Source organism: Leptodactylus fuscus, chromosome 1 (genome assembly GCF_031893055.1).
Source record: "Leptodactylus fuscus isolate aLepFus1 chromosome 1, aLepFus1.hap2, whole genome shotgun sequence".
In the NCBI taxonomy this organism is placed as follows: Eukaryota; Metazoa; Chordata; class Amphibia; order Anura; family Leptodactylidae; genus Leptodactylus; species Leptodactylus fuscus.
In genome coordinates, this window is record NC_134265.1 from 122,484,392 (window position 1) to 122,512,382 (window position 27,991).

Sequence of the window (27,991 nt, forward strand, 5' to 3'; positions counted from 1 at the left end):
AACTGGCCAACATTAGTGTATCAGCCAAATCTGTTGATATAGAAAGGTTCCGCCAACCATTTAATGTGTACAGATTTCAACTCCCCAATTGTTTTGTTCTTGGGGAGATTTTTCCCTCTCCCAGTTTGTTACATATAAACCACTCAGACAAGCCATGGATATAGGAGAGTCCGGCAATGGCAGAATGTAGGCCACCAGCTATGTAAAGTGTATGGCCCTCATAAAGCACACATCTACACAATATACCTAATATTATAGCATCCAGAGAGCTACAGATTGTAAACCCAAACAATGCAATTAATAGCCTTAAGGTTTACGACATTACTTAACATTGCTTGCACTGTTCTTATTTATCTTGAGTCATATATTTCCTGTTTTCTCATTCTGTAGAGTGTTCTTCCACATATTTTCAGATAACTCTTGAGTGCAGTTCTTTAGGGAAATGACAGTCAGGCTGGACCAAGCAGTACAGTATTCTGTTTCATGTTATCTGTTTGATACATGGCTCACTTGATCAATCCAAAGCTGCCAGAAGGTTATTAAAATGAATAACACCTGGCTTGTACAGCAAGAATATTTCAAGAAGCAATGCCATTGCCAGCTCTTAGAACACAGCTCAAATTTTAGTAGCATAAAATATCGAGCTATAGCGTGCCCTATAATAGCAGGTCTAATGTACATAGGTTATTTCTGGTGGCGTTGGGTTAGTTCTAACCAAGAGCTAATTTGCAGTAGATACATTTTTATGCTAGAGGCTGTCTTTTCGTCTGATACATTTGTACCATTTTTCCATCGAGCTGGGACACTTTGATGAATGACCTTGTATGTGGCTGCAAAGGACAGAATATTAAATAATTGATGAGTTACAATGTGCTTTAGCAGACTCCTTGATACATAGCCCATCCTTTGTTTGGTTTTCAGATGGGCCTGCATGCTCTTGGGATGTACAAGCTTCCAACAGAAGACTTTTCTTTGTTTGTGCTGAAACATGATTCTATGATACGCCTTTCCTCCTGAAATTCAAATCCCACAGATCTTTCTTCTGCCGGTGTGAGTTCTGACGTGACACTGCTGAGATAATTTAGGAATTTGTGAGCACAAAGCCCCTGTTACTGTGAAAACAGTCCGTGGGCATCTTTTGAGTCGGGAACAAAAGCTGAGCTCTTGCTTTTGTTTCACACAGTAAGGCCTGTTTGTTGTCATTCAAATCGACGGCCTATTCTGGATTAATTATTAGTAATTACTCCATTAAAGAGTGAGCCTGTCTCCCCAAATTAACCCCTTCCCCACTGAGTTGTGAGATGTGGTGTTGAGTATAAAATAACTCAACAGCTTGAACAAAAACTCTGGGTCAAAACAAGAGAGAGTGACTCCATGGGCAGACATCATTGTCTGTATTACAACTTAATTGTATGGATTGTAGCTCCATGCCATGCAGTGGTTCCTTGTTATGTCAGCATCAGATTGGTGTTACTACGTAAAATTATACTACTCCTCTTTTTTTCATTATGTTTCCCATGTGGCCTTGTGTTTTTGTAGATTTCATAGTTGACATTATATCATAAGATCTGAGATAACTAAAGCTTCATCTAGACCAGGGGTACAAAACCTTTTCGGTCAGATTTTACCACTCCTCATGGCAACATTACACATATTCCCATATGAGACACTTAATGCATACAGTAAATTCCATAAATCTCTGATATGTGAGATACATGCATATACATGCTGTTCCCTGGTCCCACCAATTCTGAGAATGTTCTAGCACTCTACCACTGCTGGGAGGGGCAGATGTCTTCTTGAGCTCCCCTGAAGACCATCTCATTCTCTACCTTGTGATTGACCTTGCTCTTCTATGAAGACAAGCAGGAGAAGAAAAGCAGGGTTGGTCATGTGATACAAAGTCGGATTGTCTTCATGGAGTTGAACTACAAGACTTGTGGCTCCCAGTCAGTGTTAGACAATCCTCAGAATTGGTGAAACGTGGGAGTCATATGCATGTAGCACTGTCTACTGGAGTAAATATACCGCAAAAAAGTGGCATTTTACAGTACTTGCAAAGTGGATGGGATTCTGGCTGATTCCATCCACACACTGCAGAAAAATATCCGCAGTGGAAATGCTGCAATTTCAAAAGCGGTTGTGTTTTTGTAAATCACAGCATGTCAATTATACCTACAGAAATGCTGTATAGGTATAGCAGGGACAGAAAGTCTGCAGGCAAAAACTCTGTAGACATTCTGTAAAAAAGCGCTGCAGAAAAAAAGTGATGCATTTTGCTTTTTGGCTGTGGCTCGCTACGTAGGGCCTTAGCCTAAAGGGCTTCTTTGGGATTATCAATTGTTGACCTATCCTTAGGATAGGCCAGTAACTGAACAACCAGAGTCCCCAATGAAGAGACCGCAGTGTTCACAAGAGCCCCTTTCACTTGAATGTAACCTGCTCTGGCCTGAGAAGTGGAAGCGGCTCTTATGGAATGCCACTGCCACTTCAAACAGTTGATCCCAGGCATCAGATCCCCCACTGATCTTCAATTGATGACTTATCCTAAAAGATAGGTCATGAATCAATAAGCCTTTAAGCGAGTTACAGAAAAGGTTAACTACAGTAGAGAGATGTACTAATGAGCAGTCACATCACCACGTCATCCGTCATCTCTTAGAGATGGCAGAGGGTTCAGAGAATGGTAAGCAGGTTGGACACCAATGATGTATACAAATATGTATATGTATAGTATATCAACTATAACAATTCATTACTAGAGCAGTAACAGGCCCTTATAGTACGGTCTGATATGTCGTTTCAGAATGCAGTTGCAGTCAACATTTTGTATTCCTATATATAATGTAATATTTGACTGCTATTTTCAATACTAGAGTTTTACTGTCCATCCTCATCAATGTTATGTACATACTTTTCCTTGATAATATATTAATATATTCAGATAGTTGAGACCCACATAGTAGTGCATGAAGTCACAGTAACTACAAAAGAATCTTTCTGGGAGAAACCAAACATATATATACAGTTTTTTGATGACATTGGTCTAACATATCCATGACGGTCTAGTAGACCTCTGGAGGCTCCACAAGGGCAACTAGTTGAAACCTTTTTAGTTGCATTCTACAAAAGTCAAGACTCCCACTTGGGAATTGACAAGTAATCTAATTTTAATGGCGATAAACTAAGATAGACAGAAAGATAAATGCCTTCCCATATCTGCTGTACTGTAGAACAATGACATACATTTACAATTGTTAAACTTTGGAAAGTGTATGTTTTCTGCCATTGACCTTGTGTGATAGAGGCTTTCCGTTTGATAAATTCTCGTAGTCCTGTCCTTCACACTGCAATCTTTTACCGAATTCTTTCTTGCAGCCGTTTAAAACCAGTGCAGTATTTTACTTCATGCGGTCTCCTGAGGGATAAAGTGTGCACTATATGGAATTCAATTCTTATACGAAACAAAGATACTAAATGGAATAGAATAGAATTTGATGTATACTTGATTCCTTCCAACAAATGTACGGTAAGCAAATGAACGCTGAGAAATAGTGAGATGTATTTTCAATCCTGGCTGCAGGGCTTCTAGTACCAGGGGGGTAGTTATGCCAGGGCAACAACTTGACATTTTTTAGGTTGGCGGGGCGCTCCTAAAACAAGCCCCTCCCCTTTCTATTCTAAGATTAATTTACATCCTCAAGACATGGATACAGTTGAACACTATAGTGGAGTCACGTCATGTCACTGCCTTTAGCCTCAGCTGCTTCTTTTCTCAAGGGGAATGGGTTGTCAGGGTCTGGGGTTGCTATGTGGGGTGGCACAGACACAAAAGTCCAGTTTCTTTAGTCCAAAACAAAGGTAGAGTTTTATTTTCACTCAAAAAGGTAGTGCAGCAACAAAAGGAAACAATACAAAAATAAATACCTGCCCGGCTAGGCTCTAACTAAACGTAGAATAGGTTACCTCACCTAGAATAACAGAAATCAAAAAACCAGTAGAATCATTCAGGACACAGCTCCAAAATATGACCTCTCTGTCAGCTCTCCAGCCAAGCTCTGCCCAAAAGTCTGCTGCTGGAGCCGACTTCTTAAGCTCCCTTGATGAACAGACTCTCTGCAGCTGAGCCGCTGCCGCAACATCCCCAAAGTGTGGACTGGAGGGGGGTGGAATGACAGGTGAGATGTACACCCCCTCCATTACCTGACCAACCATCGGATTACAGGGTATAATTTAATATGATCTTTATTATCATATTAGGAGAATGCTGGAAAACTGAGCAGACTGGACACCAAAAATGAAGAAAAAAAAAAACTCCAAACAATTCATGGTGTGGAGAAGATGCCATGGTGGTCTGGGCCAGATGGAGAAAAAAAGGACAGCAAGGGGCTATAATCAAAGAAGACATCATCTGTAAGTCACTGTTTTACATTGTACTCTGAGCATTGTATGGCCTGCAGAGTGTCTGTGCAGAACTGCTCTCTACCAGCACAACTGATGTCCATTATAATAGGAGCACACAATAGCTGCTCCATTATATTGAAGCACATTACTTGCTTTATCCTGGACTGAATAGATAAATAGAACAAACTATATTACTATACATTTTTTTATAGTAATATACCGTAGTTTAGAAGAAAAAAAATCAATACCTTACCAAGTCCCTGGTTGAATAACCAAACCTTTATTTGCATGCCCATACCCAGAAATATCACTAACCAACTCTACTGCTTTTTACCTTTTCAGACATTTTTTTAAGGTGACATCCCTGCTGTCAGTGGCCAGACCACTATGTAGAATAGGCTCTGATGTTATGCAATAATACCTAGCCTGTAGTCAGCTATATCATTTACTGCAATGGTGTTTTTTGGGTTTGAGAATTGTGCATAAGTAACTCTGTGCATTTTAGATTTTGCAAATAACTGAAATACGACATTATATCACAGTTATAAAATGTTTGAAAGTCTTATAGAAGCTTGCCAATTTTTGGAGGGTTGGCAGAGAGGGGACAGTGCTTCCTGACCCAAAATATTTAATATTATTTGTGCGACACATATGTTGAAAATAATGGAAGAAACCTACTCCAACCTCTAACTGGCATAGAATTCAACTTCAGGCGTGTAGACTACTGCACACGCACCAAAATTATTAATAAGCATGAACCCTTCAATAATTTTGGCATATCTCACTTCAGTGCAGGCGATTATTAAGACTGACATATTACATGCCAGTCTTAATAAAATTAACCCCAGTGCATTGTTCTTATGGAGTCTATATGAAGTATAAAATGATTGCACAGTTTTCAGATGGAAGCCGTATTGCAGAATCAATAGTGCCAAACCATGACACCATAAAGCAGGTGTGTACACGAGACCTGCTCTGTATTCTAGAGGAACACAACATGCCTACTTACTGCAATTAAAGAATTGACAGAAAAGTGAAATATCATATATCATACAATTCCTTCGTAAAGCCTGTAGAATACTAGACAATGATGAATAAAACCTCCAGCGCCAAAAAATTATAAATAAAACTTGACTTTTACTTCATTTGATTAAAATTGTAAATACAATGGATCCATATGAAATACAAAAAAGAAGAATAGCTATTCTTCTTTTTGTATTTCATATGGATCCATTGTATTTACAATTTTAATCAAATGAAGTAAAAGTCAAGTTTTATTTATAATTTTTTGGCGCTGGAGGTTTTATTCATCATTGTTATATATCTCATCCTCTTCAGTCGGGGATTTATCCGGAGCAGCCGATTTAAGTGGTTTTTCCATTCCTTTTCCATAAATTTTTTTGGGGTTTTGAGCGGTTTTTTGTTAATATATTTATCTGTAGAATACTAGCCCTAAATTTACTAAATAAGCCACGGCCTGGTTATGATGGAGGCAGGAATAATAAACACATTTCAATAATCATGATGAGGATGAGGACAGGAGATAAAGGAGTCTATGGCGCATAGCCAGGGACGCTAGTCCAGGGTAAAAGTTAGGCATATCATACTATATGTTCCAATCCTACAGATGTAAGGCTTGTATTATTCCAATTAATGAACCCAGCCCAGTTAAATGTATTTTCTGTTTTCAGGCTTGATTTATTCTCTTGCTTTCATACATTGCTTACACAGCACAGGGCTCCATAGCAGGCAGGCAGGCAAACAAACCACACTGTTTCCCATTAGAATTCATTTTAAAGATAACACGTTCCTAACATCTCATGAGAAATGCAGCAATGAATTAATGTGAAAGACGGAATTAGACTGTTAAACTGTAAACAAGAGGTTGTTGTTTCAGGCTGTGTGGGATTGTACCTTTCTGCCTTACTGAAAACACACTTTAGTTCCATTCCATTCACTTTCCTTTCTTCTAATTGTCATGTTGTCTTTCTCCGTCATTTCTCTCCCCATTTATCTGGTTCCTCTGACATTTTTCCCCCAGCCTTGGCCCTGCTGCTGTCTATCTTATCTCACATAATGTCACTGCCTCTTTAGAATCAATTCATCAGAGCGGAAATTAACAAGTGCTGACGGCCATAGCAAAAGAAAGTCTGCCATCTGTGCGAGGGGAAAGTCTGCATTGGTGCCCACAGAGCATTACTAGATCAATCAAACCAAAAAATGATAATAATACTCAGGCATAATAGAATTTAATTTAACGTATGGTTTGGGTACAGTGTTTGCTGAGCTTCTCAGTCACACTCTGTCACAGGCTGTTACTGTTCCAAGCAGAATTACGTGAGCATACATATTTCATATCTTTCCCATATGTAACGGTAAATATTTCTATTCAAGGTCAAGGTAGTAATTTATTGCTTTTAATGCTTGTATCAAATATTGTGTACCTGTATCTATATTAACAATAATAAAATAAGTTTTATTTGCAAATATGCTCCAAATAATGCACGATTCCTTATATAAATGCAGGTAGCAATTTTCTCCCCATGGGAACCTATAGATTACCCATTACATAAGGGAATATGATAAAATGCATTTAATTTCATTATATAAAAATGGCACTGGAAAGACATTGCCAAATCACATTACTTAACGCAAATCAGCCAAAGCTGTCTCAGTAGCAGAAGGGCCCACCTGCCTGCCATGGAGAGAATTATACGGCTATAAGCCACTCATGTGATGCTCAAGTCCACTCATGTGGCAAACTCTTGGGCTGGCACACTGCTGCTGACCCTATGTGAAATGTAGTTAAGTCAGAGATATCAATCATCACCAGGAAAACAAAAGGACAATAAAGCACATAGCATTGCCATTAACATAGACATGCAGAACATAGTAGCTAAATCACATCTGCTGACTTGTCCTTGTGCTGATAGGAATGCAGAATTGTCCACTTGCAGCAAAACCATTATAACAGAATTAACTTTAGCAGCTTTATTTTACATAATACTCAAATAATATAATACAAATAATATAAAATAATACACAAGGGCAAATTTTGCCAATGACTGCATTATGTCTCAATAGAAACTCAGGGTCTCTTATTCCAGAAATATCAAATCATTTATCCTTTGTACATGTGAGAACTGACAGAGCACTGGGGGCCAGAGCACTGGGACCCCCACCAGTTACTAGAATGGGGGTTCCTATGTCCTCTGTCCACCCAGCAGTAAGGCAGACCCCAGTAGATGCATACAGCAGTACTTGCACTTATGTGTCACCTCATTTAACACTGACTGCCACAGAGAAGAGGTGAGCAAACACTTTCTTTTTTTTTTTTTTTTTAAATGTAAATTGTGAGCCCCACATAGAGATCACAATGCACATTTTTCCCTATCAGTATGTCTTTGGAATATGGGATGGAAATCCATGCAAACGCGGGGAGAACATACAAACTCCTTGCAGATGGGTTTTTTTTTGCCCTTGGCGGGATTTGAACACCAGGACTCCAGCATTGCAAGGCTGCAGTGCTAACCACTGAGCCACCGTGTGGCCCCCAGCAAACACTTTCTTCAGCAGTCCCAGAGATGAAGAACCCATGTGCAATTCCCACTACATTTAACTCTTCCTGGCCATGGTCTTCCTGCTGAGGAAAGAGTGATGGGACCCCTGTGATGGTGCAGCTTTTTTTTTATGTGGATTTTGTTGCGGTTTTTTGAGCCAAAGCCAAGAATGGCTACAAAAGGATATGGAAAATCTATAGAAATCTCTTAGGGTCCATTCACACAGAGGAAAATGGTGAGGAATTTGGTGTGGAATTTAAGCGCTAAGACTTTTTTTTCAGCGCTCAAATTCCATACCAAATTCCTCACCATTTTCCTCCATGTGAATGGACCCTTATACTTCTACCTTCTGCTCAACCTCACCATTCCTGCAAAGTGGCTATTTAAAGAGACTGCTGTATTTGGCTGATTGCCACTTTCCACTTCTAGGCCACTGATGTAATGTTCACTGGTCACGTGGCCTTGCTGCAGCTCGGTCCTGTTAATATGAATAGAATGAACAATGCTATGGCTTGGCAAATCGTCTGCATGTGCTCAACTACTTTTTTGATATTTTTTTTTCCTTACCTTCCAAAACTCTTCTCTTCCGACATACCCATGGGACGGCTTGTTCTTTGCACAAGTTGTAATTTCTTGTTGTGCAATTTTTAGGGTACAAATAATGTTTTGATTAGTTTTTGGGAGTTTGTGTGAAAAACCCCACAATTCTATCAGAATTTTTTGCATTATGTTTTTTTTTCATTGTTCTCAATTCATTAAAAATGCTATGGCAACTTTGTCCAGCGGGTCATTATGATTACGGCAACATCATATTTTATTTTATCGTGTTTTACTGAGTTTACAAATAAATTTGATGTGCAGCACACAGAGCCCATTGAAGGCTGAAGCGGGAAGAGAAGGCCACGAGCACAAGCGGGGAGCTGTAAGTGAATGCAGCCTGGTTCTTCTCGGTTCTGCTGATCTGGTTGTTAAAACCTGATTGGCAAAACTGGAGAGAAGTGGCGCCACCAACCCGATTCCACCACTGGTAAAGTTTCTAGGCCACAGGCCACATGGAGCTAAATACCAATATTTGTCTGCTCTCTGGTGACTCCCGCTTCTTACTGAATGCAAGATCTTTCTATGGTCAGAAAATCAGCAATGTTTTCCTTATCTTGGGTGGGATATCTTCTCATACATGTAGTGTTCCTGCCTGATAATTCTGCTGCAATTAGAAAATCATGGTTGGATTTTTGACAAGTCCCAGACCATAGAAAGTTTCTGCATTTGTGGTCGTATCCATTGGCAAATGATCAAGACAACAGACTGTCACCACTAAGATAGCAGAAAAAATCTTTAAAGTTCTGCAGAATTTTTAACTACTTATATTTGCAAAAATGTTTAACTTTTGACGATCTACAAATATAGATCTGATTATATTCATGAGAATACCCCTTTAAGTAGTTTCTGTGGACGAACTGAGCTCACATTAAGCTAAGTAACTCTGTATATAACTTGCATTATTCATCTTAAAGTCGTACTGACGCTTAGGCATGTTGTATTCTGTAGTCTAGAAATGTATTCACAGTTCTATAGGTTGTCACCGCAAACAGACAAGCAAAGTAAAGAGACTGACTGATTTATTTGTAAACATCAAATCTCACTTTTGCATTTAGTTAAATTTTGCTTAGAGATTAAAATAGTGTGTTATTTTACAGTAAAATAAAATTCTTATACTACAGATAGTACAGTAGTTACTCTGCCCCATAATGAAATAAATTATGCAGCTTATACTTAATATATCAGACAACAGCGCCCAAACTGAGTAACAGATCCCACAGACGTCCCGGTCTGGATAAACTCATCATTTGAAGGCTTCTATGATTCAATACTTCTGAGATGCAAGGGCTGGAGCTGAAGCAGCTAGAACAATTATATTATTAGAAGTTATTAGCATCACACAGACCCAGTTTTAAGGCTTAAACGACACAAAAAATGTAATCTCCTTGTCAGGCTTTGCATTACTCATGTTTTGTTGTCCTTTAAGCTGTCTGAAAAGATCTTCTGACATCTTCAGGCAATGATGATGAAGAATGTAAAGAAACTCCAGGGGCCCCAATACTGGTCTCCCAGCACTGATATCCACAGTCTGAAAGCTGTTGTTTGACGCTATCCACCACAGTGGGCTCAATATCTAACAGGAGAAACAAATTGATTTAGCAGAATGTAGCGATATCTTGTACTATTGTCTGGGAAATAGTGCCACCTAGCAGAAGAAAGTGGAACTGAAACAAAATCTTAGCAGGTACTCTGCATGAAACAGCCCTTGATAAAATATACTAGGTATCTAATAGCCTGGTCTGTTTCCTCTTAATGCCTCTAGTAGATGACACACATCACCTTTTAGAGTGATTCATTGCTTGTATACGTGGCTTGTCAGCATACATACTCTCCCTTATGTTTCCATCACTCTCCAAAATGAAATTTATTGTCCTGAGATGGTATACACTGTAACTGAGCAAACAGTCATAACAAAATAAAATCACACAGTTGTTTCTGGCAAAAGTGAGCGGTATTTCTCAACAGCCAAAGTCGCTAATCTAAAAAGGGGTTGGGGTATATACTAGCATTGGTTTGACAGCCTTCAGTAGGCGCCCGGCTATCATAGCAACGGACCGCCGGCCACGAATCTTGTTCCAGGCAACAGCAATCCTCTCCAAAATGGCAACACCCACAGAATGGTGCACAGGTCAGCTTTATCCAAGGCGCCACAGACCATAATGCCCACATTTAGCGCCAAGTCTATGGCGGCCACTCAGCTCCATAATTAAATTGGGGTTAAGGCTAAAATGTGTCAGATTAGTAAAGGGTGAAAATATTTATTTGACCCATAAATTCAAAATCTGCAATAGAAAAAAGTGACAGTTATAGTGCTTGGGGGTTAATTTGCGGATGCCATTGCATAGCTCAGTGCAGTTACTATGAAGCAAAACAGTAGAACTGTCAGCAAAGACCACTTGAACAAAGGCTATTTTAGAATCAACAGCATAAATAGGTCTACCTGAAGAGGTTGTACAGGCAATTTTTTTTTTTTTTTTAACCCCTTCCTGCCGGTGACATTTTTTTATTTTTTGCGGGGTCAGGTGTACTTTATTGTTATACCATTTTGGGTAATGTCTATAGCTTTGATTATTTTTTATTTAATTTTTTAACAGTGGTGAAAGAGCGATAAAAAGGCGGTTTGGCACTTTTGATTTTTTTCTCCCGCTATGGCATTCACCATATGGAAAAAATATTTTTATAAGTTTGTAGACCGGATGTTTTTGGACACAGGGATACCTAATGTGTATGTGTTTCACATTAATATATCACTTTTATATGTATTCTAGGGAAAGGAGGGTGATTTGAACTTTTAGTTTTTGGGGCTTTTTAAAAAAAAAATAAAAAAAAAAAATTACTACTGTTTTATTAGCCCCCCTAGGGAGCTTGAACCTGTAATACTCTGATTGCAAGTCCCATAGACTGCGATACAACTGTACTGCAGTCTATGGGACTTTCATTATGTTACTATTGTGGCTGATCATAGACCAGCGGCAATAGTAATATTCCTATTGCAGACCTGGAAGCCTTCAGAAGGCTTCCAGCTGCAAAGGGAACAGTTCGGCTCCTGCGATCCCACCACACAGGAGCCAGCCTGCAACAGAAAAATACAGGACCAGTGGGGAGCAGCCCCGTCGGGTAAAATTTTTATTTTGTGTGAGAAGGGGGGATCCTGGCCTCCAAAGCAAGCAATCAGAGTAGAATCTAAGCGCAGGCATTAACTCCATTACAGCAGAGACTCAGTAGCTATGGCAGCCACTCTGCAGCACAGCATCTTTAAAGACCCAGCATAGCAGATGTCGGGAATGGGTTAAATATGCCGGGGAGGTGAAAAAGCATAAGAAAAAAAAATTCACTCACCTGTCCCTGACGCACTGGTGTCCTCTCAGCGCAGTCCGGCACTACTGCTTCAAAGTTTTCTCACGGGTCTCTTCCTGAGTTCCGTTGGGGCCATTAATTTCAGAAGTCAGATTGGCTTCAGAAGTCACGTGACCGCTGAGGCCAATCAGCAGCCTCAAGAAGAGACCAGTAGTGATATCACATGCCCTTCGCTGAGGCCGCTGATTGGCCTCAGTGGTCACGTGTGGCTCAGACTTCCACCACACATCATCACTGGTACAAGAAGACCGGACCGCGCTGAGAGGTACTAGAGCATCGTGGAAAGTGAATTTTTTTTTATATTTTTCACTGCCCCAGACTGATTTAAACATTAAATGGGTTGTTCATTTTGTGCCTGTACAACCTCTTTAACCTACAACTAAAACATTTTCAATTTAATTTGTAGAGTAGAGTGCAGAGTAAATAAATTTGGCCTTCCTTTCATACATCAGAATATTTGTAGAATAACAGAGAAGCTATATTACAACCAACCTATTATGGCCGTAGTAGCCATCTGTACATGTATTTTGTGAAGTATTATTATAGCAGTGGTATTTGCTAGATCCATTCACGATCTAATGGAAACAGGAAAAAAAGTCTAGTACTTACCAGGATGGAGTAAAGTGATCGCACAGCCACCTCCTCCAGCTCCAGTCAGTTTACTGTGTAGACCATGGCATGCAGTCACCTGGCACAGTCTGTCCAGTGAGGGGTGCCCCACGCCAATCACATTTAAATGATGTTGATTAATATCAATTAGTTCCTGTAAAAACAACCAAACCCCAAAAGGTTAATCTGGTGATTCTGCGGCACTTACAATGCACAGTCAATGAAGTTTTCATGTGGTATAATGGAATTCACCAAAGAATTGAGATATAGGTGGTTGCATATTTTCTATCTAGCCCATGGCTATGGCTACAAAGAAATTAAAGGTAATGTGTAATGTGCATTTTATGTTAACTCCTTCTCATCACAGACATATTTCAATTCTGGTTAATTACTCACTGCCTTCTAAAAACCATAACATTTCACTTTTCTGTTCAAAGAGCCATATGTAGGCTTACTTTTTGTAACAGATTGTTCTTCATAATGGTAACATTTAATATTCTATACAGTGTACAGAGTAACTGCAAAAAAGAAAAAAAAAACTGAATGGGGGGGATATTTAAAAAAAAAAAAAATGCACGTTCACCATTTTCTTATGGGTTTTGGTGTTACCGCATTTACTGCGCAGCCAAGATTAATGAATTGCACACCTTTGTTACAGACACTGTAACTGAAAACAAAGTGCAGTATTTTCCGAACTTGAGGACGCTCTGTCTAGCAAGAATTAACTTTGCTAAAAAGTCCCTGCATCTTTTCCAAAGTCAGGGGGTTACTGCAGTGCTACATCCCCCTGACCGCTTTCCCAATGATCGGTAGAATCCCCAATAAAGCACTTTATCTTATCACATAGAAAGCTTAGCAGATGCACAGCCCTCTCCCTCTATGCCCCATCGAAATCTGTCAGATCAGTGCAGGGCAGGAGAGAGGAAGCTGAACACAATGAATACTGTACATCAGGTTTATCAACTTGTCATGGAGTGAACTGAGTGAGATACGCAGCCATCTCTGTAGCACATATCTCAGAAAATAGGGCACTGCAGGAATCCTGGAGGATCTTGCATGACATTGCAAGAATATGACCACTCAAATTCTTGCATGGGAGGAAGGCCTGCCCCCAGTGCACCGAATGCATAATTTAGATAAGATTTCAGAGTTGTTATTCTCAAAATCTACAAAAGTGACATCCATAACATAGGTATGTTGTTTATCGCTGTAATGTGCTTTGTAACACAATGGTGGAAACTGAATATACTTGGGGAGGTGATAGACCCCCTTTAAAGGGATTCTATCATTAAAATCAAATTTTTTTGTAGATCACACGTAGGAATAACCTTAAGAAAGGCTATTCTCCTACCTTTAGAAGTCTTCTCCGTGCTGCCGTTCGGTAGAAATTCTGGTTTTCATCTGTATGCAAATGAGTTCTTTCGCGGAACTGGGGGCGGTCCCCAGCGCTCAAACAGCACTGGGGGCATCCCCAATGCTGCGAGAGAACTTTCCAGCGCCGCCTTTATCTTCTTCAGGAACGGCCTCACTGCGCATCTTCTTCCGGAGCTGGTTCAAGCAGACTGCGCATGCCCGCGGCCACAAGAAGAAAGGCCGCTTAGACAATAAGCCATTCCTGAAGAAGATGAAGGCGAAGCTGGAGAGTTCTCTCGCAGCATTGAGGACGCCCTCAGTGCAGTTTGAGTGCTGGGGACCACCCCCAGTGCTGCGAGAGAACTCATTTGCATACAGATGAAAACCGGGATTTCTACCGAACGGCAGCGCGGAGAAGACATCTAAAGGTAGGAGAAGAATAGTCTTTCTTAAGGCTATTCCTACATATGAGCTACAAAAAATTAGATTTTAATGGTAGAACCCCTTTAATAAATTTATTTAATTACATTAGTGTAAAAATACATGTAATTCAGTGTGAGAATACTTGAGCGGTGTGTACTTACAGTGTATGCAGCAGAGCTGTATGTGTGCATGTTTGTGTTTACATTGTATGTAGCATATATGTACGGTGAGTGAGTGAGTGTTTTGTGCAGAAGAGCAGTTTGAGCGCTGCAGGAGTAGACTCTTAGCTAATCCTAGTTAGCGACATTGACCCCTCCACTCCTTTTTATCACCAAGGAAGGTCTGAATGCCATCCAAAAAATATGGTAAAGGTTACCAATTTCAGAGTCCTAAGAGCAGTACACCCGAGGAGCTTCTATAACTCTTTTCAGATATCTTACCTCTAATATAGAATACTGTTCTTTAGAAAGCCTATCAACTGCAGCTTGTAAGACATGCTGGCACTCTTCAGAAATTGCATTTATAGATGAAAGCACGGGCTCCATGATATTTGGATACTGTGAGAAAAAGATGTATACTGTTAAGATGGCACAAGCTATTTTAGGCTTACCATAAATAATATTTCAGATAACTTATTACATATATACTATGTGGAGTATCTACTTTATGTTCATTGTACAGATGGCCTAACTTACTTAAGTAGAAGAACGTCAGATCCCAGCTGCCTTGGAAAGGAAGATGGCAGCCAGATTTATAAATTTACTCTGACTAGGGTCTGTTCATACATAAGATTTTATGCAGATTATATGATGAAATTTGCATAAAATCCAGAACAATAATCGTTCATTAATCGTAAATGAGGTAAAATGTTCAATAGAGAAACCACCAGGTCCAGATGGCATACACCCCCGAGTTCTGAGGGAATTAAGCATGGTGGTAGATAGACCCTTGTATCTAATATTTAAGGTTTCCGTAACAACTGAGACTTTCACAGAATTGGCGCATAGCAAATGTGGTGCCAATTTTCAAAAACGGGTGTAAAAGTGAACCTGGAAACTATAGATACTATAAATATATAGTAAGTTTGACTTCTGTGGTGGGAAAGATATTTGAGGGCTTTCTAAGAGATGCTATCCTGGAGTATCTCAATGTAAATAATCTTATAACACCAAATCAGCATGGGTTTACGAGGAATCGGTCCTGTCAGACTAATCTGATCAGCTTCTATGAGGAGGTCAGTTCAAGACTGGACATGGGTAATGCAGGAGACGTGGTGTATCTGGACTTTTCAAAGGCTTTTGATACTGGTCCACATAAACGGTTGGTATGCAAAATGAGAATGTTAGGACTGGGGGAAAACATATGCATTTGGGTTAGCAGCTGGCTCTCTGATAGGAAACAGAGGGTACTTGTTAAAGGAATCCTATCATAGGATACTGTGCAAGCGGCCATTTTCTCGTGGACTGTGGGCATGCGCTGTCTGCTCTGCCCAAGGCCCGAGGCCTAGAAGTTACAAGCCAGGCGCTGGAGAGAGTTCTCTCGCAGCATTGGGGATGCCCCCAGTGCTGTTTGAGCGCTGGGGCCCGCCCCCCAGTAATGTGAGAGAACTTATTTGCATACCGCCAAGAACCGGGATTGTAGGCGATCAGCGGCGCGGAGAAGACAATGAAAGGTAGGAGAATAATAGCCTTTCTTAAGGCTATTCTGACATGTTACTCTTAAAAAAAAGGGTTTCTATGATATGATCCCTTTAATGGTAAATATTCAGACTGGGTCACAGTCACAAGTGGGGTGCCACAGGGGTCAGTATTACGTCCTCCCCTGTTTAATATCTTTGTTAATGACCTGGTAGAGGGTTTACAAAGCAGGGTGTCCATATTTCCAGATGATAATAAACTTTATAAGGTAATCAATAATGAGGAGGATAGTAGAATATTACAAGGGGATCCAAGAAAGCTAGAAGCTTGGCAAATAAAGTTTAATGTTGACAAATGTAAGGTTATACATTTTGATCGACAAAATAAAATGTATGATTATGTACTTAATAGTAAATTACTGAGTAAAACTGCCAATGAAAAAGGCTTGGGGATTTTGGTGGACAACAAGCTGCTGGCAAGGCAAATAAAATTATGGGACGCATCAAAAGGGGTCTAGATTCTCATGACAAGGACATAGTTATGCCTCTATACAAATCACTGGTACGGCCACACTGAGAATATTGTGCGCAATTTTGGGCTCCAGTATACAAAAAAGACATAATCGAACTTGAAAAAGTGCAAAAACGCACAAGCAAAATGATTAGGGGAATGGGTGGACTGGAGTACAACGATAGATTAACAAACTTGGGGTTATTCAGTTTAGAGAAAAGACGTCTACAGGGAGATCTAATAACAATGTACAAATACATAAACGGACAATACAAAGAACTTTATAAGGATCTTTTTATTCCTAGGCCAGTGACAAGGGGACATCCTCTACGTCTGGACGAGAAAAAGATTCACTAGCAACATAGAAGGGGATTCTTCACAGTAAGAACAGCGAGGACAAGTTCAAAGAGGGCCTGGATGCCTTTCTTGAAGAGAACAATATTACGGGTTATCGATTCTAGATTTTAAGGACACGTTGATCCAGGGTTTTATACTGAATGCCAGAGTGAAGTTGGGAAGGCTCATACCAAATGGGGCAATTTGTATGAGCCTCATGGGGCTTTTTGCCTTCCCCTGGATCAACACTGTAGGGGATAGTAGGGTTATAGGTTTGGACTTAATGGACTGATGTCTTCATCCAACCTCATCTACTACATCATTTCTTGGCATCACAGAAACATGGCTGACACCCTCAGACACCACCTCCCCCGCCGCCCTCTCCTATGGAGGTCTGCAATTCTCACACACTCCCCGCCCCAACAATAAACCTGGTGCAGGTGTAGGCGTCCTCCTGTCAGACAATTGCTCATTCGCCCCTATCCAAGCGCTACCTGCCCTCACCCCCCCCCCCCCTTTGAAGTGCACTCTGTTCGTATCTACTCACTCTGCAAACTCCAACTGACCATCATATATCGACCGCCGGGACCTACCGCTGCCTTCATCGACCACTTCACCACCTGGCTCACACACTTCCTATCCACAGACACCCCCACCATCATCATGGGTGATTTCAACATCCTCATTAACACAGACCAACCCCCCGCTTCCAGCCTCCTGTCCCTCACTGCCTGCTTTGGTCTCTCTCAATGGTCCTCCTCTGCCACTCACACAAAAGGTCACACACTAGACCTCATATTCACCCGGCTCTGCTCCATATGCAACCTCTCTAACTCTCCATCCACGCTCTTTGACCACAACCTGCTGACATTCTCTGCCCTCTCCTCTCCAATAGACACCCCAACCTCTAAACCAACACGCCTCCGCAGGAACCTCAACCGCCTTGACACCTGCACCCTCTCAGACTCTCTCCTACCACTCACTCACATCTCCTCACTCCAGGGCGCAGATGCCGCTACTGTCTTCTATAACACCACAATTACCTCAGCCCTTGACTCTGTGGCCCCCTACACAAACTCCAGAGCCCGATCGATCAATAGGAAACCCTGGCACACTGACCTGACTAAAAAACTGAGATGCAGAACGCCTTTGGAAGAAAAGCCACTCCCAGGAAGACTTCCTCAGTTACAAAGGGGCAGTTCTCACATTTAAGAATACACTCACCTCTGCAAAGCAGGTTTATTTCACCACAATCATATCTGCCCTATCCCGCAACCCCAAACAGCTATTCACCATCTTCAACTCCCTCCTCTGTCCTCCTGTGCCCCCTCAGAAGTCACTTATCTCAGCTGACGACTTTGCCTCTTACTTCAAAACTAAAATTGACACCATCAGAGACTGTCTCACCCTACACCCCCGGCAACCCCTCTACCCAACTACTCGCTGCTCCTCATCCTTAACCTGTTTCTCCACTGTCACTGACGAAAAGCTCTCCTCCCTAATCTCTAAATCCCATCTCAACTCCTGTGCGCTTGACCAGATCCAGTCACATCTCATCCCCAAACTCGCTGAAGTCATTACTCCAGCCCTAACCCATCTCTTCAACCTATCCTTAGCCAATGGATCTTTCCCCTCCGCCTTCAAACACGCCACAGTCACATCTACACTTAAGAAACTGTCCCTCGACCCGTCCTCTCCAGCCAACTACCGTCCCATCTCACTGCTCCCGTATGCTTCAAAACTGCTTGAGCAACACGTCCACTCAGAACTATCCTCCTGTCTCTCTTTGACAGACTGCAGTCAGGCTTCAGACCCCGCCACTGCCCTAACCAAAGTCACTAACGACCTTCTAACTGCCAAAGCCAAGCGCCATTACTCTGTCCTCCTCCTCCTTGACCTCTCCTCAGCCTTTGACACAGTCGACCACTCCCTCTTGTTAGAAATTCTCTCATCCCTTGGCATCTCAGACCTGGCCCTTTCCTGGATCTCCTCATACCTCACCAACCGCACATTCAGCGTCTCCTACTCACACACCACCTCCTCATCGCACCCTCTCTCTGTAGGTGTCCCCCAAGGCTCTGTCCTAGGACCCCTCCTGTTCTCAATCTACACCCTTGGCCTGGGCCACCTCATAGAACCTCATGGTTTTCAATACCATTGTTATGCTGATGAAACCCAAATATACATCTCTGGACCAGACATTACCTCTCTGTTGGCCACAGTTCCAGATTGTTTAGTGGCTGTAGCCTCCTTCATCTCCTCCAGCTTTCTCAAACTCAATATGGAGAAAACGGAGTTCATCATCTTTGCCCCACCCCGTATGGCCCCTCCACCTGACCCATCTATCAAAGTTAACGGAACCACACTTACCCCCGTCCCATGGGCCCGATGCCTTGGGATAACACTAGACCCCGACCTATCCTTCAAGTCACACGTTCAAACCCTCAACACTTCCTGCCGGTTCCAACTCAAGAACATCCATCAAATCCGCTCCTTCCTCACCCTTAAAACTACTAAGACGCTCGTCCATGCCCTCATAATCTCCCACTTAGATTACTGCAACACCCTTCTCCATGGACTCCCAGCTAACACCCTCGCACCCCTCCAATCCACCTTAAACTGCGCTGCTCGCTTAATTCACCTCACCCCCCAAGCTTCATCGCCTGCTCCCCTCTGCCAGTCCCTCCACTGGCTACCTACAGCCCAGCGAATTGAGTTCAAGCTTCTAACGTTGACATACAAAGCCATCCGCAACCTGTCCCCTCCATATATCTCTGAACTAATCTCCCGCTACCTGCCTCAGATCCTCCAAAGACCTCCTACTCCACTCAAGTGCATCCCCCATACTCTGGAACTCCTTACCAAGACACATAAGACTGACCTCCACAATCACAGGCTTCAAGAAGCCCCTGAAGACTCACCTATTCAGGAAAGCCTACAACCTCCAATAACACTATCACCGCACTGCCATCTGTATAGTCTCCCCCTCTCCTTCTGTCTCTATCCCCCTTCCCTCATAGACTGTAAGCATTCGCGGGCAGGGCCCTCTACCCCACTGTGTCAGTCAGCCATTGTTAGTATTATATCTACCTGTATATTTTGTGTACTGTATGTAACCCCCCCAATGTAATGCACCATGGAATTAATGATGCTATATAAATAATAATAATAATAATAATAAGTAAATATATATGATTTTAATTTAGGCCCATCCCTAGTACAACTCACTTAAAAAAATAATACTGACTTTTACCAACAACACTTATTAAATAATTTGGTACATTTAGTTAATATTAAATAGCCAAACAAAATAGGTTATCATATTAACAATGGTGGTTACATTACAAAAAGTACATTAATACACTATTCAAAACCCAAACTTTACTGGCAAATAAAGAAAGAGAATGCACCTTCAGTAACTTGTCTTTCACTCCTGCCACAAGGGTCTTTGTGCTGCGTGGGACACGCGTGTTGGTAAGTAATATTTGCAGCACTGGTACCCTGGAAAAAAGGACATGTTATAACAGAGATTACACATGGTTAGTGAAAAGATAAAATAATGAGATTTTAGGGGAAACAGATAATGCTTTTGTACTAAGAATAATGCAAAGTGACAAGCTATTTTGTACTTGATCTGAACCTATACTGATTTGCTTGTACTTTCTATTCGTACTTGTTAACTTGTACTCTTTTCATTAACACAAGCAGGGGTGAACCTGCCCTTTTCGTCGCCCGAGGCGGACGACAGAAAGCCACCCCCCCCCCTTGGAGGAGGGGGCGGAGGGTCGGGGGCGAAGCGAAGGGGGCAGGGCTTAGCGGCGTTCACAGGCAGGGAGAGGACCTGCTCTCTGCGCTGCTCCAGCGGCCTCCCCAATCCACCGCTCAGTGCTAAACCAGTCCAGGAAAGCTTGTCCTGGACTGGCTTAGGTAAGCAAAAATGCCGCCCTCCCTGAAGCCCTGGTATAGCGCCGCCTGAAGCGGTCGCTTCAGGTCGCCTCATGGGAGGTGCGGAGCTGAACACAAGTTTAAAAGAATAAACAAAGTGACAAAAATAAATGAAAACTCAAGGAGTATAGGTGATTCTCCTGTTGTATCCATAGTGATATGAAATAACGACAACAATAAAAATGCAAAATACTAGAAAACTGTGACTGAAGAGAAGCAAATCTGAAATTTTGTTTTCCACGGTTTTACTTGTAAGTGAGTTTCATATTAGAGAGCAATTTGTCCATATAAGAACTAGTAATAGTGGTATGAATCTAAATGAGTATTATAGCATATCAGTTTTCAAGGTCTCATATGCTTAAAGGGGTTTTCCAGGCAAAAATGGACAACGTGTTTAAGTTTTATATAGGCCAGGGGCAGTAAAAAAAATAAATTCATATTCATCTTTCCATGATGCTCCAGTGCCTCCCTGCGGAGTCCGGTCTTCTCGGCTCCGAGCTGATGTGTCGCAGAAGTCCTAGCCACATGTGACCATTGAGGCCAATCTGCGGCCTCAGCAAAGGGAATGAAATTTCACTACCTGTGACATCACGGGTCTCTTCTGGACTTTGCCAATTGGCCTCAATGGTCTCGTGACCGCTGAGGCCAATCAACAGCTTCAGCAGAGTGGATCCGTGATGTCACATCCAGTGAACAGTTTCTCTTTGAGAAGACGTCGTATCAGAAGGACCAGAAAGCGTTGGAAGGACACTAGAGTATCAGGGACAGGCGAGAATGATTTTTTTTTTTCCTCTCCGGTTTTCTAGGCATTAACAAAAAATATATATATGCCTGGACAACCTCTTTAAAATATATCTTAGTAACTGTAAAATGTATCCATTGTCAAAAAGTTGATGAAATTAATTTTCACAGGCAGTGTTAACACTAAAGGCCCAATTAAAGGAGATGATATATTTTAATGAGCACTGATGAGTACAAACACGCCAATGAGCTTTTGTTCTGCAAACACTCATTGAGTGATCAGCCACACTATAAGGGCCTATTCACACGGAGTAAACGGGCACGCAATGCGCCGCGTTTATGGGACGTCTGCGCCGCGATTTTGATGGTGCATGTTTGCGGTTGCGTTAGCGCTGCGTAAACGCGCTTTAACGCGATCACAAACATGCATCGTCAAAATTGCGGCGCAAACGTCCCGTAAACGCGGCACATTGCGTGCTGCGTTTACTCCGTGTGAATAGGCTCTAAGGGTGAATATAGGAAACAAGCATTCGTACCAGCATTCACTCCTGATAATTTCCATGCAAAATCTTCTGGTCTAATAGTGCCCTCAGTGATTATGTAATGTTTTTTCCCCTTCCCCAGATATACAGGAGATTGATCCCTGATGTACCAGAGTACAGACAATTCATGCCAGAAAGAGAATAACAACTAATGCTCAAGAAGAAAAGTGACATAATTCCTCAGTTTTCATGAAAGCAGACATAAAGAAGTAGAATAAAAGCAATTACTTAGGGTGTACCTTTCAATTGGAGTTATCTTACCAGCTTGAAACCGTAACGCACCCCCTACAATGAAAGCAAGTTAACTCATATTACTCCTTGTTTTCCAGCTAATATCACTAGCTGTATTAATGCAACATTACATGGGGATGAACAAATCATATAACATACAGAATGCATTTCTTGGCAGCACATTGCCCTGTTTACAATGGGTGATGTACTCCCAAATAACTAGCATGCTTTAGGCTGTATAAAAGCTGAGATCACCCAACAAATAAGCATTTTACAGCTACACATTGACCAGATATCAGGATAATGGTTCCTTCTAACTGGTCAATGTAAATGGGCCTTAACATTACATTCAATAAATGAGTCAATGGGGTTGATATGGTTTGTGATGTCCCCTGCATCTGCATGACACCTGTGTACTTAAACCCATAGAAACTATACTATATTGACAAGTCTCACACACAGAAGTTACAGTCGTTACATACCCCATGTTCCCACAGCATTGTCTACTCCAGATGGATTCCCATGGATGACCTTCTCACCCTGAAAGGCCCATCCATTAATAAGAGTCAACTCAGTCTGCGTCCACCTAGTACAACAACCACAGCGTTGAGTTAAACTAACACAAATTACTACAAGAACTCTACTAGATGTTACCAAGCATAACTACATACCTTGTGGTTTCGCTGTTATCTTGTGCTGGATATGAAATCTTTCCACCGGCTGCTAACAGGCCTGCAGCCATACTAACTGAATATGCCGCACTGGATCCTAAACCAGCTCCGGTTGGCAGCTGAGACCAAACCAATATTTCCAAACTTGGCAATTTTCTAGGTAAACCAATACAGTTTAGAGGTCAATGAGTTCAGCTGCTGTAAACAAGCGAAATATGCAACACCCAAAATACATAATTTACCAAAGATCACATCTACAGCTAGAAATCACTTCAGTAGTAGAACCTGTTGAAGTCATATATACGTACTGTCCACATATTGAGAGGTAGAGATAAAGGAATGCTAGAACTGCAAGGCTTTCAGTATCATTGGTTTCACTGGAAATACCAGCAAACGTCTTCAGAATAGTCAACTGTTGCGGACTAGGACTGACAGGCTCATTTTCTGGAGAATCTAGGCAAAAGAAGGAAAATAAAAGAATAATAACTCATGGCCTAAGTCATTATTCATCTTATTGAACATCTATAAGTCTGACTCCTGAATATGTGCTAAAGAGTGCAAATGCAGTGGCCATATAACCTGGGCATAGGATGTTGTGTGTGTTTGTTTATCTGGAAAATCCTTCCTCAAGTAGTTGTAGATGTCTTGTACAAGTGGTATAGTCACTGATAACTACAAAGCTAATACTACTACAAATGAATACACTTCCACAAATAAGCCATATCCAGCGCTGCGATGGGTGAGACGCCTTGTGATAAAGCCCCTTATAGAAAGAACACCAATTATGTAATAGGGAAGAATATGACTTTTTTTTTCCCTAGTGCTCTTCATCGAGCTATATTCCACTATTCCCACTGACTGCTTACACTTAGGTAAGGATACTTGACTATGAGAGAGGGATAGCTATTAGTCCATCAGGCCAAAAGCTATCTAACATCTTAGATTAGCCTTGCTTCACCTCATCTTCTATGTATATGTGTGAATATCATAAACTAAATTATAGAGATGCTTCTAATGGTATAGCTTTTACCGGTTAACAATGGCCTGGATTTATGTTCCCTTTAAATACATAAATGTGCTCCAGCCCTACTTTTGACAATGGAAAGCCCAATGAGATTTGTGGCTCAGTCACTGTGCATAGTACCTGTCCATCCAGGATTACTGGTTCTCTGGCCAGACATTTCCTACATACACGCTATTACATACAGTCAACCTTTTTAACTACAGTGATAACCATAGAAATCTTAAATTTGTCTCAGGAAGGGGTGTAATATAATTAAACTCACCTTGGAAAGATGGAACCAGGACTTGGAGGTCAGAAATATTCCAGCTGAACTTGGTTCCAATATTTGGTAGGTTAATTTCCACCGTACTACTATCTTTGCTAGGCCTCAACCTAAGGAATGTCCTTAAATTTAAACCTACTGCCAAAGCCACCTAAATATAGAACATAAATTTTTTTTAGTTATTAATATGTCAATGAGCCTAAAAACAGTTTTGGGTGGGATTAACACATTCTAAGTGAAGCACAGCCAAGATACGCCCAGGATGAGAACAAAAAACTAGGACAACACGGAGATCGATGCAATTCTAAATAACAGCAGCTAAAGGCAGTTTATTTTTTAATGGCAATGTGATTATATGGGGAATCAACCATTAAAGATGATCGTGCTTATTGCTAAAGTACTCCAGGTCATTGCAGATTTCAGCTATTTCTATGTCCAGACTATGTGAACTCACCATTCCCTATCTGCAGGGAATAGTTTTACTCTTCCTTCCAGGAAGCACAGTTTATGCTATGTTCACATATGCACCACTGTGTCCATTGCTCTGATCCGTCGTAGGAACAGAAAAGAGGGCACCAAAGATGTACAACAGACCCCGTTGACTAAAATGGTATGTTGGTTGTCCATTCTTTAAAATTGAAATAGCCAGATGAAAAAGTCAGGCTTGTAGCACATTTTTGTCTGGGGATTTTTCGCTGCACAGAGCAACAGAGGCTCCAAACGGAGGATCTGACACAGACGAGAATGTAGCCTTAGGGTGAATTCACACTGAGTAAACGCTGGCTTATTCTGAACGTAAAACACGTTCAGAATAAGTGGCGTTTAAAGCAGCTCCATTCATTTCTATGGGAGCGGGGATACGAGCGCTCCCCATAGAAATGAATGGGCTGCTTCTTTCACTCCGTGCAGTCCCATTGAAGTGAATGGGGAGTGCCGGCGTATACGGCAAGCTCTGCTCATGCCGGAGCATTTAAAGAATGGACAACCAACATGTTTTACGTTCAGAATAAGCTAGCGTTTACTCAGTGTGAATGCACCCTTAGAGGGAAGAGTGCCTACAGATATACATTAGCTGCTTTTAGGCATTATAGCACGATCTGGATTTCCAATAACACTATACTACAATTTTATGTATTGATATGCAGACATGGTCATGACATTGTACTATACCTTCCCATGTACCACAGCATGCTCTCCATGTAATATGACCTTCCCAGGGGCAGACACATACAATTCTCTACCAGCCATCGTTGTAATTCCTGTAATCAAAAGGATTTGCAGAAGGTATCAAATAGAGTTTGTAGGCACTTACAATCCTTTAAAAGTGTTGACTGTGCTACACACAGACTAAGTATAGGTTGTTTGACAGCGACGCTACAACCATCATTTAAAATAGAAGGGAGGTGCAGAGATCCCTGAACAATGTACATGATAGGGCAACTTCTTTGTCACTTGGGATTGAGGTATTGTGGGTAATAAAAAGTGGCTGTTTTGTCACGGATAGTAAATTAACGAGAACTGAAGAGTAAGGAAATATTCTTCTTGTACTACTACAATCTTAAAGGAATTAAAAGGTGAGCAATCCTCTAGTAACCACAAGTATTATATAGCTGATATGTAATAAGTCCTCCTCTTCAGTGCCAATGATACCAGGGGGCAGCAACCTCTTTTGTATTGTACACAGATTTTTTTTTCTTTTGAAAAAGTGAAATATGAAGCAGTGAATGTGAGATAATTGTAAGGATGTCACCCCTACATGAAAGGTATATGATGCCCAACATAATAGTAACCAATTAACTGCTTGATTAAACTTCTATTTCAATGCAATCCATGTACAGGACTCTTGTGTGCAAAGCTGACCCTTGTCTGGTGGATTGGACTTTTGGCTGAACAAAGAATTCAGAGTGCTGTGCAGTAAAGTAGCTTTGTGGGGGACAAGGAAATCCTTCACATAGCCCAGGGCTTTTTATTGCATAAACAATTGAAATGAATAAACGCCTACTTTAGCTGCCATATCATACTTTACTTTTGAACTTGCTTCAGGGTACAAAACCTTAGAGGCAATTGCTGCCCCCTGACTATAGCCTAGCCGCTAGGATGGCATGCCTCAGCTTTCCCCCTTAGTGCCTCATCCCCTCCGCCTGTGTTTACATGGCCTAAGAGACATAGGGATTATCTAGTGCAGCAGCATTTTGGAAATTACAGAAAGCCAAGGTGCCGGAGGTTGCTGACCCCTGGATTATGCTCTCTTTACCAACTTTCACTTATTTTACAGGGGGAGGTGTAGAGGTTATAGTACAACCATAATGTCACTGGGAATTTAGGGTAATTTAGTGACTAATACCTACTTATGGTGCTAAAGGTGTTAATATCATTTTGCATCTCCCATGTTCTTAGAGGGTTATGGATTAATAACTGATATCACTGGAAGTCTAACGATTAGTAATTAATAGTTGCCGAGCACAGTAAGAGCACAAATGTCAGATGGACTGGTGTAAAGCATCCCACCCCTGGACAAGTCTGAGCTTGGCAGAAGAATGTCAGAACAATACTACTTGCCTGTTCATAGACTATAATGGGGTCCGTGTGTTTTCCGCACAAATCATGTGGAAAGAAAAGTACTGCAAGCAGTACATTTCTCTCTGCATGATTTGTGCGGACACTGTGCAGAAAACACACGGACCCCTTTATAATCTATGGAGTCTGTGTGGTTTCTCTACTAATCACTTTTTAATGCGTTCGGTATTCCATTCAGGGAGGAGAGAGGGGCCCCAAGTGGACTTCCCAAACGGATACCAAGTACAGATGTGAACCGAGCCTAACTTCTAGATTGAGAGGACAGGCTCTGAGGAACAGAGTAGTAAGGATGAAAAGTGTTATTGTTCTACACCTCTGCAACTACACCGTGATCAGGTCATGTGGTACCTTTATGAGAATTGTGTGCTGCAATTTTAAGCGAACCTCATTACAACAGATTTTGGAGGGACGGTCTATAACTGCAGCATCGGATTTGGAAACATCTTGTGCTGCTGCAGCACTGACTGAACAGTGTATTAGGCTTGGTCTACACAGTGCTAGGACTGCAGCAATGAGTAGAGCAGGTTACTGTACATGTCACCTATATGAGGACATCCAATAAACCAGAGGTTGTCAATCACTAGCAGATAAGCACACAGGTAAGATGTGCATTACTGCAGTTAGGGGTCATCTAGTTTTATTGAAGTTTTATATGAAACAAAACGTACAAGTCCAAAAACAGGCAAGTCAAGGGAAGAACAAGGATGGAATTACTGCAATTAGAAAACACATGCAGTTCTTTAGTAAAAAGAGTCATGTAAGCCTAGCCTGATTGCACTGACAAGGGGAATGGTAACTCCCAGTTGTCACTTCTTTCATAGACTGCCCACATGACGATTGATTGTCTATAAGGCGATCTGCAGTGTGATGGAGCAGCAGCACTAACACGCAGAGCTCTGAGCAATCCCAAGTCTCTCACACATACAGGACAGTTACCTGTACCTCCGGCTGTCACCCCAGTCCCGCACCAAGACCATGCACACAGCTCCCCACCAGCGTGTACACAATACACTACCCCACATCACACCAATCAGCGTCCTCACAGCTCAATCCCAACCAACCAATCGGCATCAACCCCTCGACTTCCGCTTTTTCTGCCAATACCCTGAGGCCACGCCCATTCCTCTCCTCCAATCACTAAGAGCTTGCGTGCAGCAGCGCCAATCTCAGGTAATCAACTGCAGTACTTCCGTCCAATCAGCGTCGATT

The 27,991-nt window shown here is 41.6% G+C and overlaps 1 protein-coding gene across 2 annotated transcripts; it reads right to left on the bottom strand.

The window, feature by feature from the left end:
- Positions 1–9,645: 9,645 nt before the first annotated feature.
- Positions 9,646–27,807, bottom strand: MVK (mevalonate kinase). 2 transcript variants are annotated; one of them, XM_075262830.1, is made up of 12 exons: positions 27,719–27,807; positions 25,376–25,464; positions 24,206–24,356; positions 23,228–23,372; positions 22,920–23,075; positions 22,731–22,834; positions 22,257–22,302; positions 20,200–20,290; positions 14,747–14,863; positions 12,531–12,684; positions 9,969–10,137; positions 9,646–9,851 (listed from the first exon to the last, which is right to left on the bottom strand). In XM_075262830.1, the coding sequence occupies exons 2-11, from the start codon at positions 25,451–25,453 to the stop codon at positions 9,986–9,988; spliced, it is 1,194 nt and encodes a 397-aa protein (XP_075118931.1). In that variant the 5' UTR covers positions 25,454–25,464; positions 27,719–27,807; the 3' UTR covers positions 9,646–9,851; positions 9,969–9,985. The 2 variants fall into 2 exon arrangements, with proteins under 2 accessions (XP_075118931.1, XP_075118924.1); XM_075262823.1 differs by having other exon boundaries at positions 9,646–10,137.
- Positions 27,808–27,991: the final 184 nt, after the last annotated feature.